The sequence below is a fragment of the Psammomys obesus genome, unplaced genomic scaffold (assembly GCF_907164565.1).
Source record: "Psammomys obesus unplaced genomic scaffold, mPsaObe1.curated_primary_1811, whole genome shotgun sequence".
NCBI lineage: Eukaryota > Metazoa > Chordata > Mammalia > Rodentia > Muridae > Psammomys > Psammomys obesus.
In genome coordinates, this window is record NW_026590511.1 from 1,199,821 (window position 1) to 1,218,962 (window position 19,142).

The 19,142-nt window shown below is 57.2% G+C and overlaps 2 protein-coding genes across 3 annotated transcripts; both read left to right on the forward strand.

The window, feature by feature from the left end:
* The first annotated feature begins 411 nt into the window (after positions 1 to 411).
* Izumo4 (IZUMO family member 4) lies at positions 412 to 3,203 on the forward strand. Of its 2 annotated transcripts, XM_055607638.1 has the most exons (10): positions 412 to 695; positions 784 to 864; positions 964 to 1,035; positions 1,449 to 1,475; positions 1,584 to 1,659; positions 1,773 to 1,820; positions 1,910 to 1,924; positions 2,146 to 2,163; positions 2,488 to 2,502; positions 2,873 to 3,203. In XM_055607638.1, the coding sequence occupies exons 1-10, from the start codon at positions 452 to 454 to the stop codon at positions 2,958 to 2,960; spliced, it is 684 nt and encodes a 227-aa protein (XP_055463613.1). In that variant the 5' UTR covers positions 412 to 451; the 3' UTR covers positions 2,961 to 3,203. The 2 variants fall into 2 exon arrangements, with proteins under 2 accessions (XP_055463613.1, XP_055463614.1); XM_055607639.1 differs by lacking the exon at positions 2,488 to 2,502.
* Positions 3,204 to 5,512: 2,309 nt separating this feature from the next.
* On the forward strand, positions 5,513 to 18,968 carry LOC129677058 (AP-3 complex subunit delta-1-like). The gene is made up of 20 exons (XM_055607640.1): positions 5,513 to 6,169; positions 6,437 to 6,816; positions 7,734 to 7,965; positions 9,143 to 9,288; positions 9,761 to 9,902; positions 10,379 to 10,450; positions 11,318 to 11,393; positions 11,481 to 11,668; positions 12,006 to 12,079; positions 12,667 to 12,835; positions 13,702 to 13,773; positions 14,128 to 14,235; positions 15,147 to 15,278; positions 15,463 to 15,510; positions 15,961 to 16,150; positions 16,534 to 16,622; positions 16,724 to 16,809; positions 17,187 to 17,308; positions 17,485 to 17,564; positions 17,931 to 18,968. Exons 1-20 carry the CDS (start codon positions 5,723 to 5,725, stop codon positions 18,024 to 18,026), a joined length of 2,949 nt encoding a protein of 982 aa, XP_055463615.1. The 5' UTR covers positions 5,513 to 5,722; the 3' UTR covers positions 18,027 to 18,968.
* The last annotated feature ends 174 nt before the right edge of the window (positions 18,969 to 19,142 follow it).

Below are 19,142 nucleotides of genomic sequence, written 5' to 3' on the forward strand. Positions count from 1 at the left end.
GGCGGCACCAGGCCTTGGCGCCCGCGTGAGGCCCTGCGGAACCAATGCGGGGGCGGGGGCGGAGCCTGGAGGTAGACTGGCGTTGCTAGTTCCCAATCGTAACGGGACTCTGGCCAGGTCTGAGGCGGAGCCAGGTTCGAGGGCGGAGCCAGGCCTGGGACCCAGGTCGCGGTAGAGGGTGGGGGCGGGGGACAGGCAGGAGGTAGGGAAGAGCCGCTGGAGGGCGGGACCAGGCCAGTGGGCGGAACCAGGCTGGGGCAGGGGCGGAGCCGTTCCGTGGGCAGGCCCGGCCTGTGGGCGGGGCCAGGGCTGGAGGCAGGGCCGGGCCGGGGGCGGGGATGGCGCGGCTGGGTCCGGAGCGCGCGCCGTTGGTTGGTGCGGCGTGACGGGCGCGGCGCGGGCGGCGCCGTTGGTTGGTGCGCGGCTGGAGGGCGCGGCGCTGGCGGCGCCGATGGATGGGCAGGGCCGGCCGGGCCAGGCCCTGGCCGTGCTGCTGTGCCTGGGCATGACAGCGGCGCTGGCCCTGGGCTGTCTGCACTGCGACCCCAATTTCTCGGAGAAGTTCTCCTTCTATCGCCACCACCTGAACCTCAAGTCCTGGTGGGTGGGTGACATCCCTGTGTCAGGGGTGCTGCTCTCCGAGTGGAGCCAGAACACGATGAAGGAGCTACACCTGGCCATCCCCGCTGAGATCAGTGAGCGGCGGAACCCATCCCAGGGTCACAAGAGCAGCGGGGACCAGGGCGGGGCCACTCATCTGCTTCCTCTTCCTCCCGCCCTCAGCCCACCAGAAGCTGGAGCAAGTGGCAGGAGCCGTGTACCAGAAGATGGACCAGCTGTACCAGGGGAAGATGTACTTCCCAGGTAAAGAAAATAAGTAAATAGATAACAGGAAACCGAGGTGGGGCCTGTGCGTGTCGCTAGGCAACTGAGCTTGACCACCTGCTGTGACTCCCACGTCAGGGTATTTTCCCAATGAGCTGCGGGCCATCTTCCGGGAGCAAGTGCGCCTCATCCAGAACGCCATCATAGAGAGTGAGCAGCGGGCTCCACGGGGGAAACAGTGCCTGTGACCGCCTGCGCTTCAGGGCTGGGGGCCCTGGAAACGGGGTCCAGGAGGGAGCGGCTCCGCAGGAGGGGCCCTTTTGCATGGTCACCAGCGTCCCCATCACCTGCTCACATCTGTCAAACCACCCTTCCCCTAGACTGGCCCCCTGTGGCACTGGAGGCCTCCCTGAGGACCCCTTCCAACTTTTATAAAATGCATGGGGCACGTGCTTGTAATCCTAGCACTCTGGAATGAGGGAATGAGGCAAAGGGATTGTCAGCCTAGACCTAACTTCTCTGTGCCAGGCTAGCCTGGGCTACAAAAACAGAAGTGGGGCTGAGGTCTTGAGCTCTGGGCCTTGTCAGAAGGCCCTGTCCTAGTGTGTCCTCCCCCTCCTCAGGCCGCATCGACTGTCAGCGTCACTGTGGTAAGTGAACCACGGTCCAGGCTGAGGGACACAGTGGCAAGGACCCAGGCTGGGTGCGGGTGGGGGGGAAGGACAGGGGAGCCTGTGGCTGCCTCCCATGTACCGTAGGCATCTACCAGTATGAGACCATCTCCTGCATCAACTGCACAGACTCACACATCGTCTGCTTTGGCTACTACTGCAAGTATGGCTCAGCCACAAATTCCACCGCCCCTGGGATCCCATGATCGTTCCCTGGACAGGGGAGGGGACCTGGGCCTTGGGGATACCCCATCACCAAGCCCTGTGTCCCCCCAGGACATCGGCACAGTGGAGGTCAGCTGTACAGGGCCTTCTGAGTTACATGTGAGCTGGGGCTTATTGGGCACCAGGACCCAGAGAGGGGGACATGAAGACCGCTTGGTCCCCTGACTCCAAACCTGCTGTCGTTGTAGACATACCTGGCACAAGTAAGTTCCTGCTCGATTCCGAGGTGAGGCAGTGTGTGCCTTAGGTGAAGGCTCGAAGCCTGTGGAGGCACAGGAGGACCTTGCCCTCAGCCCTCAAGGGTCTCCAAGCTCACCTGGAGGAAGGGGGCAGACTGTCCTGGATGAAAGGTCCTCATGAAACCTAGGGCTACCAAGTTGGTGGCAGACTTGGAGGGTCTAATTGGAGTCCCATTCTATTTCAGACAGGATGTAGGCACCAGGTAAGATCAGGCTTTCCATTGGAGAGGGGGGAACAGGGAGGGAGGGGAGGGGGGAAGGTTAGGAATGAGGGGAGGGGAAGATGGGAAGGAGGGAGGAGGGATGGGGTGAAGATGGGGAGGATAGGGTGAGGTGTGGAGAGGGCAAAGGGAGGGGAGGAGTGAGGGAGGGATAGAGGAGGTCTTTTGGGTCAGTGAGTGGGGGGGGATGCTGGGCAGGGCTGTGTGCCTAGGGGCACACTGGACATCTGTTATCACACCCACCTGTGTGGCCACTTCGTGAACCATGCTGTCTTCCTTCTATACGGCCTCACCTTGGATGTGCAGAATCATCCCAGCCTTGTGAGTGAGCTGGGAAATAAGGCTACAAAGAAGCAGGTGGCCTGGGGAAAGCACAGAACTCCAAGTGACCTCTTTACCACCCCAGAGCCCACCCCCTCATGCCCTAATAAGGCCTGAAATTGTGGGTAGGGGAGGGTTGGGGGAGCCTACCTGCACCCCACAGCACTCAGGAGGACTTAAGAACAGGGGACCAGGGGCAGCCATGCATACCTTAGTCCTCGCCTTCCAGGAGGCTGAGGCAGGAGGAGCTCAAGTCTCGAACAGGAACTAGTGTGGGCTGTATTGGGGCCTGAGAGGCAGCCTAGGAAGGGAGGCAGAAGGGCAAACAACAGGCAATGGGCTCAGGGCACCTCCTCCTCCTCCCACAAAGCCTTTCACATACCATAAAGTGTCTGGAACCACAGCACCTGATCCACCTGACCTTGGAGAATGCCTCTGAGTGTCTGACCCAGCACTGACAGAGGCTGCCCGCCTGCAGCCGAGAGGGGGCTCAACTACACTGTTGCAGACTGTTCCTCTGGGAGAGGCTTTCCACTGCCTGCCTTGGATGGGTCACCTCCCCCCACTCCCATGGAGCCCAGGCTGGGCCGCCGGGGCAGGGGAGGGCAAGGAGAAGGGCTCGTGTATAGATAGTGGCCCCCCTACCCCCTGCAGGACCCTCAGGGATATTTTGATTAAAGTGCCCTGACATTTCTCATGAAGAGCAATTCTTTTCTGCCAGATCTGGCTGGCACGGGCTTCCGTGGAGGTGGCGTGGGCTTCGCCTGAATGTGGTGTGCGGATGTGGGGGTCCCACTCTCCTACCCATGGAGGGAGGAATCCAACAGCCTGGCTGGTAGCTGCAACACCTCCCTCAGGGTCCAGGGGGTCTGAATTTATCCCGCTCTTCCTGAGTGACTCTGAGTAGGGTTGCAGAAGGGCTGTGGAGGCGAGATTGGCCTGGAGCACACCAGGTAGCAGAGCCCTTGAGCTCCTGATGGTTTCCCCTCCACTTCCTCAGTGCTGGGTGACAGGCTTGCCTGCTAGGCCTTCCTGAGCCCAGGTCCTGCCCTCCTTTGAAATAAAGCCTCAGGCCATAGGCCCAGGCTGATAGTCAACTGTTCTTTCAGCCTTAGGGTGGTGATGCAGCAGAGATAAAAGCTGGGACAGGTCAGTGTGTGACACAGGTCAGGAGACAGGCGGGTCACACCACACAGAGCCTAGCAGCGGGTGATAGAGCTGGGCCGGCTGGGAGATGATGTGGGAGACGCAGGGGCTTGTGCCTCCTCGAGTTGGTCTGGTATCCTCCACCTGGTTTCCTTGCTGCCTTTAGTGTCCTCTGGTGCCACACTGTCAGGGGTGCAAGTGTCCATGTGCACCCCTGTGGTTCTTGCTCAAACAGGAGAGGCTGCAGGTTAGCGGGGGGGGGGGGGGGCGGGGGGTTGTTGTTACAAGGGATACACTACATGGCAGCATCTAGAGTCCTTTCTTCCTTCAAGGGACTGGACGTGGGGCAGTCTGAACGGGACAAACTAATAGGGACAATGGGTATTGTGTTGGGAGCGGAAGCTGCTGCATTCTATGGCCAGAGCAACAGCCAGTCACACTGCACTGCACGGTTAGCAATGCTGCTGTGGCTCTTGGCTAGGGCTGGCAGGGTGCAGTGGGACAAGGTGCTGCATGGCGCCTGAGAGACAGCATGGCCTCAGGTGGCACACTGGCTAGGGCCTTGGGCACAGCAGCATGTTGGGATTTATGCTGCGGGCTGACAGGGCTTAGAGTTTACTGGCTGACAAAGGTGTGGCTTCTTCCCTTGTCCCCATCAACGAGGTTACAGTGACCAGCTGAGCCAGAGCAAGGGCCTTTTCTAATCCATGATCCTGTTCTGGCTCCTCACAGCTTGACAGGAGTAGTCAGTAGACCAGGCTGGCCTTGAACTCACACAGATCTGCCTTCTGTGTGCTGGGATGCCAACTAATGTAATGTCTTTAATTTGAAGGGGAAAGGAGGCCTGGTGTGGGGGAGCACGCCTGTCACTCAGCACTTGGGAGGTGGTGGAGATCAAAGTCCCTCCAGCAGTCTGCCTAGCATCCGCCTGGGCCTCAGAGGGGTGTGTGCGGCCCATTGCCGTCTTCCCTGTGTCCCCACAGTGTTCTCTGGCTAAACCTGCTCCAAAATGGGGTCCATGTCTGTCCCATCTCCTGGCTCCTCAGACCAGGGCTCAGCCCCAGTGTCTACCATGGTCCCGGTATTTACCTTAGAGCCAGGGTCTAAAGACAGACTTCCTCAGCCAGGTGTGGCAGTGCACACCTTTAATCCCAGCACTTGGGAGGCAGAGGCAGGTGGATCTCTGAGTTTGAGGCCAGCCTGGTCTACAAAGCAAGTCTAGGGCAGCCAGGACGGGGCTACGCAGAGAAACCTTGTCTCAGAAGACCAAAAACAAACAAACAAACAAACAAACAAAAGACAGACTTCCTCATGGGGCCCAGGGACCACACATTCCCCACCTTGGATGTGTCTGCAGTTCTCGTGTTTGTGCTGTTGGAATGTATCTCTGAGTAATCTGTTGATGGTGGCCAGCTCCAGACTTGTCACCAAGTGAGGCTTCAGGCTTCTGGGTGCACACTTGTCATCTGTGGCTCCTGCTTAACCCTCTCCCTTCAATTTCCTTCCTTCCTGCCTTTTCTGCCTTCCTTCCTTCCTGTTGTTATTGTTGTTTTCTCTCTGTAGCCCTGGCTGTCGTAGACTTGTTTTGTAGACCAGTTTGGCCTGGAACTCAGAGATCCGTCTGCCTCTGCCTCCCAGCTGCCGCGATTACAGGTGTGTGCCACTACACCCGGCTTTCCCTTCGGTTTTCATGAGGCCTGAACCAGGCTAGCAGCCACTGTTGCTTTGGCTAGCAGGGACCTTTAGAGTATGTAGCAGGGTCCTCAAATATACCATCATTAGGGTTCTTGTTTTATTTTTTGAGACAGGGTTTCTCTGTGTAGCCCAAACTTGCCTTGAACTCACTGTGTAGATCAGGCTGGACTTGAACTCAGAGAGATCCACTTGCCTTTGCCTCCCAGGTGCTAGGATTAAAGGTGTGCACCACTAAGCACAGCAGGCTTTGTTTGTTTGTTTGCTTGTTTGTTTTTTTTTTAATATACATGTTTTTACGTTCTTTGCAATTTTTCCATTCATAATTAATGTATGTGTGTGGGTCTGTGCTCGGGAATGCCAGCACCCAAGGGGGTGGGAGATGTCTGCTGCTCTGGAGCTGGAGTTACAGTCAGAGCCACTGCAGAGTCTGCTGTGGGGCTCCTCGCTGCCTGCTCCTGACACCTGTTCCTCCAGTTTCCAGAAGGCCATTCCTGTAGACCATGCTGTGTACACAGCCTCCACCTTGGCTTTCCTGGAGGGGCCCCACAGAAGTGGCCATCAGCTGCAACCAGCACCAGCTGGGGCCACAGTGGCTGGAGGCGGTGACACACTCCCGTTGCTCCCATGGACTGTGGTGTTCATTCACTCTCCCCAAGCTAATGGCCACTTGGTCTTCACAGTAAAGTACCTGGGGCTGCTGGCCATGTCTAAAATCCTGAAGACACACCCCAAGTCTGTGCAGTCTCACAAGGACCTGATCCTTCAGTGCCTGGACGACAAGGACGAGTCCATCCGCCTGCGTGCCCTCGATTTGCTCTACGGAATGGTGTGTGCCATCCTGCACCTGGGCCACTGCTGTTCAGGCTGGAACAGCAGCCTGGGCCTGGTGGGGTTAGCAGCTAGCACCTGTCCAGGCTGTAGAGAATGAGGCTGGGTACCCAATTTGAGGGCCTCTGCCCCATCCCTTAGTTAGACACAATTCTGTGTGGGGAGGAAGATATCCCTCTTGGGCTCATAAAGGTTCCATCTCGGCTCTCAGCGGTCACAGCCGGCCATGTCTGTCTGTGCTGAGCAGCTGGCTCTTGTGCCACAGGTGTCCAAAAAGAACCTGATGGAGATTGTGAAGAAGCTGATGACCCATGTGGACAAGGCCGAGGGCACTACCTATCGAGATGAGCTGCTCACCAAGATCATTGACATCTGCAGCCAATCCAACTACCAGCACATCACCAACTTCGAGTGGTACATCAGCATCCTCGTGGAGCTGACAAGGCTGGAGGGCACCCGCCATGGCCACCTCATTGCTGCCCAGATGCTGGATGTGGCCATCCGGGTCAAGGCCATTCGAAAATTTGCTGTGTCCCAGATGTCTGCACTGCTTGACAGTGCCCACCTGGTGACCAGCAGCACCCAGCGCAATGGCATCTGTGAGGTGCTCTATGCTGCTGCCTGGATCTGCGGGGAGTTCTCAGAGTGAGTTGGTGTGGCCCTCAGAGGTAGTCTGGTGGGTGACACGTAGGCAGACCCTTTGCCTGAAATATGGTCACTATTGGGCAGCCCCACCCAAGTGATGGCCTGTCTGTTGCTCTCACTGGCTCTGGAGAGGGTGCCCTCTAGATCGTAGATCATGGAGCAGATCTGTTCTGCTTGAGGTGACTTCTTAGCTGGGCCTGTGCCCACCAGCCCTGAGACCCTTGTGGATCTCCACATGGCAGCTGCTTCGCCTTCATGCCAGGCTTCAGGAGCGCATGGGTGGGTGGGCTGGGATGGCTGCGGCACTCCATTCCACCTCACATACCTGGCCCAGAGCACACGTGACAGCTGTGACCCACAGCAGATGTGCATTTGTTGTTAAATATCAAACCCAGGTGTCGCAGAGATCTGCTGGAAAGCCCGCTTTTCTGGAAGATAACAAAATTTGCCCAGCACCTCCCAATGCCCCAGGGCTCAGCCCAAGAGCTGCGTATCAGTCCCCTTTTGAGGACTTAGTGGGAGCTTCCCCTTTGAACTCACAGGGTAGCCACCGTTCACAGATGCCTGCAGAAGTTTATTAACCAACTTTTGTGGTACTGGGAATTGAACCTAGGGCCTTATACACATTAGGCAAACGCTCATTACCAAGTACAAATAAATGGCAGCAAGTGGGCGGCCATGCAGGTCCTCTGTCCTTTGTGTCTGCTGGTGACATTCACAGCTTTGCTGTGGGTTCGAACCATGTCCCTTTGTGTGCAGTTCGTGGTTCTTTGTTTTCCCTGCTTCTGCACAGTGAGAGCAAGCACCCCAAGGCTGCACTTTAGCTGAGAAGACTAGGCTCCACATCCCCTGGCCTGGCTTCCTTGTGAGATGTGCCTGTGTGTGTGCAGTAGCCTCATGCAGCTCCTGTCCCTCAGGCACCTACAGGGCCCCCAGCAAACCCTGGAGGCCATGCTGCGGCCCAAGGTCACCACACTGCCCGGCCACATCCAGGCTGTGTATGTGCAGAACGTGGTAAAGCTGTACGCGTCCATCCTGCAGCAGAAGGAGCAGGCTGACGACGCTGAGGCTGCACAGGAGGTCACCCAGCTACTGGTGGAGCGGCTGCCGCAGTTTGTGCAGAGTGCCGACCTGGAGGTGCAGGAGCGGGTAAGGCCTGCGAACTGGGGGCTCTGCTCACAGCTGAGACGAAACCTGGCAAGGGCCATAGCTCAGGCCCTATGGGCACATCCAGGGCTGGCATGGTATCAGGCAGGAGGGCAGGGATGCCCGCTCACATCCCACACCTCAGAGGCAGCGGGACCACCTCCTACAGTTTCCCTAGCTTCCTGCACAGCACCTGCAGCTGGGACCATGCTTAAACGTGTATGCCCACACAGCTGTGGCTGGACTCAACGGTGGTGGTGTTACCAGGCCCCCATGTCTGGAGACACTCTTGGCCCTTCTCCAGGTCCTTGTCCCCAGCAGAACCATTAGATGGGAGGGATTTTCTCCCTTTTCCAAAGTGAGTTGTTGAAGTCCCTATCCTAGCTCTGTCCAGCTAAGGTTTGGGCTCCATGAGCAGGGATTGTGTGTGGATGGGCCTAAGAGCCAGGGTAGGAGGTGATGAGGGTGAGCAAGGCCCTGCTGCTGTTGTGCGAGAGCCGATTTGGCACCACCTTTGTTGTGGGGCAGGCCCTGAACCAGGAACCTGTGTGTGTCATGCAGGTGTTGTGTCACTGAATCACACCCCAGCCTAGGACAGCAGGTGGCCAAGGTCCCGGGCTGACAACTGAGGATTGGGCCCCCATTGCCAGGGCTGCTCTTGGCACCCCCTGTAATGTAGGCTGTCACTGAACCAGGTGCCATGTGGCTTCTGCGAGGTGTTTGGGGACTCTCCTTTGAAGAGGTCAGGTCTCAGTGCCGACCCAGCTATGGTAGAGGAGCTGGCCCAGGCTGGGCCCTGTGCAAAATATGGACCCACACTGAGTCACAGCTGACGTTTGTTGGAGTTGATCACGGTGCATGGTAGCAAGAGCTCCTCAGTACAGTTGTATATGGGTGTGGGTACTACACAGAGTGAGAGCCAGCACAGGACTGCGTGGCCATTGGTGGCCCCACAGGAGGTGGTATTACATGTAGTCTTCTCCACCTGAGCTGAGCTCCCTCCTTTCTGACCCTGGAAGGGCTTGTCCCTCGCCATCTGAGATGGCCACTGACAGGACTGGGTCTGTAGCTGAGCCACATGGGGAGGGGCACCCCATTCTCACATACCTGGCTCCTGAGTCCCCCCAAGTGGCTGAGTGGCTCTGTGTAGACATCTTACTCTTGGCCGCTGCTCCCCTAGGCATCTTGCATCCTGCAGCTGGTAAAGCATGTGCAGAAGCTGCAGGCAAAAGGCGTGCCGGTGGCCGAGGAAGTGAGCGCCTTGTTTGCAGGAGAACTGAACCCTGTGGCTCCCAAGGCCCAGAAGAAGGTCCCAGTTCCTGAAGGGTGAGGACTGGGGACGTGAGGGAGAAATGAGGCTGCAGCCACTGTAACTATCCCTGATCTAGGAGATTAGGTAGGGACTTCCATACCCTAGGACCTGCCACCAGCCAGCGGGACAAGAGATGGTCCTGGGACTAGGTGGCCTGAGCCGCTCTGTGTTGGAACTCCTGCACCCCTGTTCCCTGGTCCTCCAGGAGTATCTTTTCCTGCCATTATTCTGCCAGACTCCATGGCCTCTGTATTCCTCCTGGTCTGTATTTCCTCCCAGGCTTCCTGCCTTCCCATCTCTTGTCTTCTTAAAGGGGCCTGTAGCATCCGTGTCTTGCCTGGTCCCAGAGGTACTGGTGTTGAGAGATGTCACAGACTCATGGTGTCCCTCTGCTTGGGATACATACATGTCTGCAGTGGTCATGGGAGAAAGGAGGGCACACAAGGAGACCAGGCCACAATGTGACACCCCCTCTGTACTTCCCAGCCTAGACCTAGATGCCTGGATCAATGAGCCACCTTCAGACAGTGAGTCTGAGGAAGAGAAACCCAAGGCCATCTTTCATGAAGAGGAGCCGAGGCATGCTCGGCGCCGTCAGCCTGAGGAGGATGAGGAGGAACTGGCCCGGGTGAGCATGCCATTTCAGGAGTATCCAGCACAGGGCAGAAGCTGGGTCTGCCCAGGCTGGGGTCTGTTCATTAAAAGTAGCTGATTGTCAGGCCTAGGGACATCTGGGGCTTAGCTATGCTGCCAGACACAGCCAATTGGAGCACAGGTCGGAGGACCCTTGACGTCCATTTGTCCTCTTGTCCAAACCAGCACCTCCTATGAGTCCCTTCGGGACCTTGAGCAGGAACAGCAGAGTAGGCTCAGTGGGCAGGAGCTTGCTCAGGATGGACAGACTGAAGCCAGCAAACCTCGGGCAGTTTGCCCACCCATAAGCCCTGCTCCCAGGAGACAGTATGGTCTGCCCACCCATAAGCTCTGCTCCTTGAGGTGGTCTTCATGCCTCCTACTGTGACCCCTCTCTGCCCGCCTGGGGTCTTGGGAGCTGGACAGGCATGTCTCTGAGATATGTGCTCACATGGAGTCCTTACCCCACAGCGGCGAGAGGCCCGGAAGCAGGAACAAGCCAACAATCCCTTCTACATCAAGAGCTCCACGTCCCCACAGAAGGCAAGTGGTGGCCTTGAGCGTTCCCCCACCAGCTGCCATGCTGAAGTCCCAAGAGAGTAATGTAATTATGGCAGTGCCTTGGGGAGGGGCCTGGGCCTGTGTAGCCCCAGCTGCAGCCAAGCAGGGCTGTGCTGCTTCTAGGTGTTGGTAGAGAGCCCTGGGTGGTCTAGATGGGTCCCCAGGGCCAGGGTCCCTGCCTTGATGTGGATGCTCTGCCCATCTGGCCTATTGCACCCACAGGTAGTTCTGCTCCCACATGGGCAAGTGCCTGGCTTCTTAGCCCTTTGCAGAGCCTCACGTTCCTAGGAGATTTCAGCTTTTGTGGGCAGATTCTACAATGGTATGAGGGTCACTGTTAACCATCACGGCCAAGGAGGAGAGTTGACAGCACCCCAGGGTGTGGAGGGTACCTGCTCTGGAGTTAAGTTCCCATTTTGGAAAGAAGTCAGGATTGGCACTAGAATGAGGACTCTGTGGTAGGGGAGAGCCTTGGCCAGCACACACAAAGCAGGCATGTTCATTCCAGCATTCAGGAGGTAGAGACAGCAGAGTCAGAAATTTAAGGTCGCCCTTGGCTACATAGTGAGTTTGAGGCGAGCCTGATGTCCAAAGTAAATAAATGAAAAATGACAATCGTGGGTAGATTTTATTTTGGTGTAAAAGGAAGGCTACCGTTAGTTCCTTCCTCATAGCCCTATGGCAGCATGCTCCTGGGCTGCGGTCCCTTCTTATCCTTATGGACCCTGGAGCATATGAGGAATACTCCCAGGCTGCATGTGGGGCCCTCACTCTCTGGCACACAGGGTACCCCCTTTCCTGCCTCCTGAGTCCCTGAGGCTCACTGACACCCTACGGTTCCTCCTTCAGCGATACCAGGATGCACCAGGCGTGGAGCACATTCCTGTGGTGCAGATCGATCTCTCAGTGCCTCTGAAGGTTCCAGGCAAGTGTCTTCTGGCTCTAAGCTTATGTGCAGACATGGTGGGGTTCTTGGTGTCCCTGAGCTGTGGCCATCCACACTTCCCCACAGGCATGCCCATGTCAGACCAGTATGTGAAGCTGGAAGAGCAGCGGCGGCACCGGCAGCGGCTAGAGAAGGACAAGAAAAGGAAGAAGAAGGAGAAGGGCAAGCGCCGCCACAGCTCCTTGCCTACAGAGAGCGATGAGGACATTGCCCCTGCTCAGCGCGTGGACATCATCACTGAGGAGATGCCCGAGGTTAGCCCCTGCCCAGCCCTTTCAGCCTTGGTGGCAACAGGCTTGTCTGCGTGTCCCTAAAAGTGCAGGAGGCGAGAGGCTGGCTCTGAGCAGATGACCACACAGTTGCCTGAAGTACAAGTCCTTCATGACAGACATGGATTTCCTCCGCTCTGTGAGCTGGCAGCCCCCGCTGTGTGTGGCACTTAAGGGTGCCCCCCCCAGGCTGGGCATCTGGCACATGCAGGTGTAGGCACGACTGCCCAGACAGCCCTATGATTTGGGTCAGAAGGGGCCAGAGTCTCCACCAGGACTTGTGCTTGTTAGTTGGCTGAACGCTGCCCCTCCATCCCCTCAGAATGCCCTGCCTAGTGACGAGGACGACAAAGACCCCAACGACCCCTACAGGGCACTGGACATCGACCTGGATAAGTAAGTGAGGGCTGAGGAACAGGCTGGGTGGGGCTACACCTGGGTGGTGAGGTCCCCATTCCCAGGGTGCTGAGGGAGTCCTTAGCCTAGGGTGGGAAGTGCACGGCCACGGGGGTGGGTGTGTGCTGTGGTGGTGGCTCAGGGTAGTGCCTACTGTGGGAGCCTGAGGACCTGAGCTCCACCCCAGAACTCACTAAAGGCCCACTCTAGCAGCCAGGGCACAAAGTGATCCCTGGAGCTCATTGGCTGGCCAGCCTATCCAAGTGAGGAGGCGCCAGGTTCAGTAAGAGACCGTGTCTCAAAAGATAGAGTGGAGAGCAGCAGAGGAAAACACCTGACATGGGCCTCTGTCCTCCGCTTGAGCATGGACACGTGTGCACCAGCACATAGACACCCACATCCTACTTGAGCATGGCCATATGGTATCACATCCAAAACAGCAGGAGGGAAGACCAGGGCACACCCAAGGGTGCTCCTCCACCTTAGTTGTTGTGGGTACTTGCTGGAGCCTCTGGATTCACAGGGCCAGCAGCCAGAGGGCTGGGTCACAGCTCAGCCTGCTGACCCCACCTCCCCCCTTTTCCAAGGCCCTTGGCTGACAGTGAGAAGCTGCCCGTTCAAAAACATAGAAATGCAGAGACGGTGAAGTCCCTAGAAAAGGAGGGCGTCCCTGGGGGAGAGAAGAAGAGCAAGAAGCCCAAGAAGAAGGAGAAGAAGCCCAAAGAGAGAGAGAGAGAGAAGAAGAAGGACAAGAAGGTGTGTACCCTGGGGCTCCAGCCGGAGTGAAGCTGGGGCTGCAGAGTTTGGGGACCTCGCCAGCCCAGCTGAGGGGCAGGGCTGGATGCAGGGAGGCCGTGCACAGCAAAGTGCTGCTTGCACGCTTGGCTTCTGTGAATTGTGTGTGCTGGGGCAGTGGGAGCATGCCAGACTTGCAGTGTGCACACTCTAGCTGGGAAGAGCCCTGCCACATCCCAGCCTGCCTCGTCCCCAGCCCTGCCACATCCCAGGGCTGGTTTTTCCTTTGGTTTTGTTTGTTTCGAGACAGGGTCTCACTATGTAGCTTCTGCTATCCTGGAACTCACTGTGTAGACCACAGCGATCCATCTGCCTCCTGCCTTCTGAGTGCTGGAATGAAGGGCGTGTGCTGCCACGTCCAGCTCCCAGGTCACTTATACATTGCATTTTGATACTAGATCTCACTGAGTTCTCTGAGCTAGCCTGGAATCCTCCTGCCTTGGCCTCCTGAGTGGCTGAGATAACTGGCTAAAATATATTTTATTTGCTGAGCACTGGAATCAGGCCCAGGATCCCACCAAAGCCCCTGAGGCATCAGTGTAGTGATGTTTTGGAGACAGCCTGTTGATCTGCTGCTGCCCAGGCTGCAACCCCGAGCCCAGCCCACAGACAGGGCTGAGCCCAGCACTCAGGATTGCCCTGGCTTCTAGGTCAGCCTGGGTTACAGCGTGAGACCTTGTCTCAAAACACACACAAACTCCACCTGCTCAGCCCTGCTGCTTTGCTGTGATGTCACTGTCTTCCTCATGGCTGGTGGCTGGCTAGAGACTAGCTCTTGCCCCTGGCACTCCCTGCCTTTGCTGAAAATATTCTTCCTGTGGCTTCAGGGCGAGGACTTAGACTTCTGGCTGTCCACCACCCCACCACCTGCCTCTGTCCCCGTTCCTGCCCCATCCACGGTAAGTGCCTGCCCCACCTGTCCTCAGTTTCACCTGTGCACTCCCGTAGGAGCCCAGGAGTAGCAGGCCTTACCCGTGGAGGCCAGCCCTATGGGATGCCCTGGGTCAGGCCCTATACCCATGCTCCCCTCCTGGCCTTTTGTACTCCTGGCCTGGGTCTGTGGTCCTGTGGAACTCTGATTGGCAGGACTCGGTGGCCAGCAGGGCCTTTGTCCACAAGGCATCCTCGGATGTCCGAAGCCCTCAAGTGGGGACAGCACTAGTTAGTTCCCTCATTGCTTCTCAAGCTGGCACGCCCTGAGCAATCAGGGGATGTCACTCCACCAGAATTCCCCTGACCTTCCTGCTCTGCAGGAAGAACTTGCTGTGAGCACTGTTGCCCCCACAAAGGATGCGTGTGAGGTACTCAGAAGGGATGAGCCAGAGGACGTGGAGGAGCACGTGGATCAAGACGAGGAAAGGGTGAGGCATGTGAGATAAGCCACCCATGGCTATGGCAGGGGAGCCCTGCCAGGCCCAGGCCCGAACCCCAGGACATAGGCTTGAAAACAGGGGTCTCAGTAGTGGCTTCCTCAGGAAGTGGCCGCTCCTGGTGCTTTGGCCTCTGGAAGGGATCTGGTGTTTCCAGTGCAGCTTGCAAGCTGTGCTCCACAGCACATTTCATTCGGAAACTTCCGTCACCCCAGTAGGAAGCCTCACCTCCTGAGCAGTCTACCGCGTCCCCCCTGAACTCCCATCACCCTTGCATCCACTGGCTGTCTCTGGGTGCTGCTGTCCTGGACATTGCCTGTCATGGAGCCCACACTAAGTGGCCTCCGATGTCTGGCTCTCATTGAGAACATCTCTGATTCTCTTTTCTTCTTAAAAAGATGACTTTAGCTGTGTGTGTGAGTGTTACTCCATGGCTTCTGGGATCTGAGGTCGTGACTGAGCTTCAAGCACTCTTCATCACAAAGCCATCAACCCAGCCCATGCCCCACGTTCTTGAGGCTGCGCTGAAGCCTTGCTCCTGAAGCTGTGATGCTTCAGTGTGTGCTAGCCATAGATTCTGGGCCATTTGCCCCTGCCTGATGAGAATGTAGCACACCTCCCTGAGCGTTCCTTCTTCCGAGGTGTGATCAGGAGGCTTTTGCTCCATGCAGTGAATCTCACTGATGTGTGCTTCCCTCTCAGAAGCTCCTGCCACTGAGCTGTCACCCTAAGGTTCTAGTGTCTGCCAGGCCCTCCAACCATGGTGGCCTGTGGGATTCCTGGCTTTGCTGCCCCACCTGCTCCCCTTCTCTGTGGTCCCCACCATGTGGTGTGGTGGGAGAGAATGATGACAGGGTACCTTTTGCGGGACACATGGGGCCTGAGCCCAGACTTTGCTTCAGAAATCGTCCCGGCACAAGAAGAAGAAACACAGGAAGGAGAAAGAGGAGAAGCCACGAGACAAGAAGAAATCCAAGAGGAAGCAGGCCGAGCCACTGGAGAACGGTGCAGCAGAAGAAGAGGAGCCCATCCCGGTGAGCATGCTGCCACCCAGGTTCTGTTCAGAGAGGACCCTGGGCCTCTGTGCTCTGTGGTGGACCCATGCTTGGTGAGGGACCAAGGACCCAGCATCATCTGGTGCTCTTGCTCCAAGCACGGGTTTATAGCCCAGTCCCTGTTACCCAGAGCTGACTGACGACAGTGTCTCTCCTCCCTCAGCCCATGTCCAGCTACTGCCTTCTGGCGGAGAATCCCTACATTAAAGTGGTAAGTGACCCTGGGTTGCTGCAGGGTGGGGCAGTTGCTGTCGAGCAAACCATCACGAGAAGCATTGCAGAGCTGGCAGCAGAGCCAGGCACCAAGCTCAGACACCAGTGTAGGCTACTTGGAACCCAGCCAGAGCCGGAGAGCCCAGTGTGGCCAGGCCATGTGAGGACAGCTTTCCCAGCGAGAGAAGGAGACTGTCTGTGCAGCACACACCTTGGGGCAGAGGCAGGAGGATTGCAAGCTCAAGACCAACCAGGACTGCAGTATAAGACAGTGTCAAGGAGGCAGAAAGACAAGGGCTGGGGCGTAGTTTCATGAAGAGCATGTGGTGAAGGGCAAGGTTCTGAGGACCACAGGCAGCATTCACAGAAGCCACTGTCCTTGATGTTGGTCATGAGCTCATTCCCCTCATCTGGTCTCTGGTTCTTGACCCTGCCCTTGCTCATGTAGACATATGACATCCAAGCCAGCCTACAGAAGGACAGCCAAGTGACTGTGTCTGTCATCCTGGAGAACCAGAGCAACAGCTTCCTGAAGAACATGGAGCTCAACGTCCTGGACTCACTCAACACCAAAATGGCCCGGCCAGAGGGCTCGTCAGTGCATGACGGTGTGCCCGTGCCTTTCCAGCTGCCCCCTGGTAAGCCCACCCATCAGCCCTAGCATTTGCCATGCTAGCCAGCTCTGCTCCCCCTCCCCACCACCACCCCATGTCACTTCGTCTCCTACACAATAGACTTAACTAGAGTTCCCAGGGACAGCCGAAGCCACAGGCCAAAAGCTTTCGATGTCCCATATCCTGCTGTTATTTTTAGGGCATGGTGAAGCCACACATGCTGGCTTTTACCGGGGACAGTTGTGCTGGGGTCTGGACCTGCAGCAGTGCCCATTGTTTCTGTCACTCTAGCATCCCAGCCAGCTGTGACACCCCAGAGTCAGTGGTGGCCCAGACCCTGGCCCACTGGGTGAGCTCTGACCCCCCAGAGTCGGTGCTGGGTCACTGACTGCCATGTCTTTCATCAGGCGTCTCCAACGAGGCCCAGTTTGTGTTCACCATTCAGAGTATTGTCATGGCCCAGAAGCTCAAAGGCACACTGTCCTTCATCGCCAAGGTATGCTGGCCTCCAACGTCCTGCCTGCCCCAGGGGACGCCAGGCCTCACCTGTAAGAGTGACTGCCTGGGAAGCTCACCCCACAGCTTTGTTCCTCACAGGATGATGAAGGAGCCACCCACGAGAAGTTGGACTTCCGGCTGCACTTTAGCTGTAGCTCCTATCTGATCACCACACCCTGCTACAGGTGTGCGCCTCTGCCCCACCACAGGCCCTTTCATCGGGGGTGGGGTGGGTGGGTAGCAGGCCGGACCGTGGTGATGTAGGCTGTGAGGCGCAGGTAACATAAGTCTGCTCAGGCCATCATCACAAGTGCTATGCACACCCTCTCCAGCTCCAGACACGGCTGCCCTGTCCCTGGTGCTGCTGAAGCCTGAGGCCACCTCTTCCTCGGCCAGGTGGCATTACAGGTGGTTGCTTCTGTCTCCGTCTCCAGAGGGCTGCCCTGTGTGCCTGTCTGTTTCCTGTGGCCCAGGCTGCCTTGGAATTTGAAGCAGTCCTGCTCCAACATTTCTAGTGCTAGGTGGCAGGCCTGACCCCACCCTCGGTTCTGTCCTCCTGTAGTGATGCCTTCGCCAAGTTGCTGGAATCAGGAGACCTGAGCATGAACTCTATCAAAGTCGATGGCATTAGTATGTCTTTCCAGAACCTTCTAGCAAAGATCTGTTTCTACCACCATTTTTCCGGTAAGCAATGGTACCACTCTTGATGATTTCATCCCAGAAATCACGGAAGCCACTCTCCCTCCCAGCCTGTTCCTTCCTGCACTGGCCTTAGCCTACAGCTCCATCTCAGCATGAGCCCCAGTTCCTGGAGAGGGCCCTGCCAGGGAGCACAGGCCTGACTCCCCTGTCTGTTGCAGTTGTGGAGCGAGTAGACTCCTGTGCCTCCATGTACAGCCGCTCCATCCAGGGCCACCATGTCTGCCTGCTGGTGAAGAAGGTGAGCTCCCCGCCCACGGCCCTTCCCCAAGGTTCCCATCCCAAGAGTGCAGCTGTCTCCCCAGTTAGACCAGGCCTCCCACAGTTGCACCAGGCCCTCCAGACGCTGCTGTGTTTGGGACACAAGGCAAGAGGAAGGAAGGGTGACCTCAGTGCTGTCTGAGAGCCTAGTGGGCTGTGCGCTGCACACCTGGCATCCCAGCACTCTGCAGACTGAGGCAGGGCTTACTTTGCTGCAGGCCTTCAGGCTACCTAGCTTCAGACAGTAAAATGAGGTTCAGGTCAGCTGGGTAGGAGGAGTGGCATTTGCAGCCCTGTGTGCCCCGCCCCACCACAAGCATGGTATGTACATGTGGCTGTGCCCTAGGGTGAGAGCTCTGTGTCCGTGGACGGGAAGTGCAGTGATGCCACACTGCTCAGCAGCCTGCTGGAGGAAATGAAGACCACGCTGGCCCAGTGCTGAATGGTGGAGCCCCGCACGCCCAACAGACCACAGTGTGATGGGTCTTGCCCCTCCTTTGTGCACTGTCCCCACACCCAGCATTAATTTAATGCCACCGGCCTCCACTGTGTGACCCTGAGGTCCTAATGTTGCATCAATTTATTTTATTATCCTTTTTTTATTCCAACCTACACTCCTTTGGCAAGGAAGGCCACCCCAACCCTAGCCAGCAAGGGGCTCTCAGTTCCGCTCCCCATTCCTGACGGTGGCTGTGGGGACTCCAGGCTTGTGGGCTTCCAGACTTAGAGCAAACAGTGAGGCTGTCATGACCTCGCTCTTCTGTCCCCATGCTGCCTCTGGAGGAGCCCTTCCAACTGCTGCTGTTCCCAAATGGCCCAGTTGGTGGCGCCTGTGGAGAAGTGACTAGGCGAGCTGTTCTGCTTCTCCCCAGAGCCTGCGTGGCCAGATACGGACAAAGTGGGTGGCCTGCAGCTCAGCTGCTGACAGCAGGGGTGGCCCTTTGGTTTCTTCTGTTCAACAGAGTTCTGGTCTGTCCTGGGGGTCAGTGGAGAAGGGCAACCGATGCCCCTCAGTTTGTCCCTACACATCATGGGTGTGTCCCTGCACTTGCCTAGCTGTGGAGGGGTGCATCCTGGGAGTGCTCGTGCTCCCCCAGACGTTTCTAGGCAGAGTCAAAGGACCCCAACCTGGAGACTCCCTACAGCTGGTTAGCTGGGCACAAGCTGAGCCTTCCTCAGAGGTGACAGTGTCTACAGACATTCTGGCTGTTCCTTCGAGGATGACTGTCACTTTAGCATGTAGTACTCTGTGACCGACCCCACATGACCCTCCAGCTCTATGATGTTCCATGATTGATTTGCTGTCGACATTCCCATGTGAAGAGAGATATATCACGCTGCTGACGATCGGTGTCACAATGACCCAATAAAGAGTCTCAAAACATCCGTGTGTTGTGTGCCCGTGGTGCCCTTGAGCAGTCCCCCGACCTCCAGCCATGGGTGCCGCCACCCACCTTTTTGTGTGTGGGGGTGTGAGTGCAGAGCCAGAGGACAGTGCGGCCCTGCACCATCCACTCCATCTTACTTCCTGGAGATGGCCTCTCACTGAACTTGCAGG

Bases quoted from the DNA above. Each gene is read 5' to 3' on its own strand.
- Izumo4 (XM_055607638.1), top strand. From the start codon at position 452: ATGGATGGGCAGGGCCGGCCGGGCCAGGCCCTGGCCGTGCTGCTGTGC. The intron at 865-963 runs GTAAAGAAAATA...CTCCCACGTCAG, and splicing joins GGGGAAGATGTACTTCCCAG to GGTATTTTCCCAATGAGCTG. The intron at 1,476-1,583 runs GTAAGTGAACCA...CATGTACCGTAG, and splicing joins CGACTGTCAGCGTCACTGTG to GCATCTACCAGTATGAGACC.
- LOC129677058 (XM_055607640.1), top strand. From the start codon at position 5,723: ATGTCTGCTGCTCTGGAGCTGGAGTTACAGTCAGAGCCACTGCAGAGT. The intron at 7,966-9,142 runs GTAAGGCCTGCG...CTGCTCCCCTAG, and splicing joins ACCTGGAGGTGCAGGAGCGG to GCATCTTGCATCCTGCAGCT. The intron at 14,236-15,146 runs GTGAGGCATGTG...ACTTTGCTTCAG, and splicing joins TGGATCAAGACGAGGAAAGG to AAATCGTCCCGGCACAAGAA.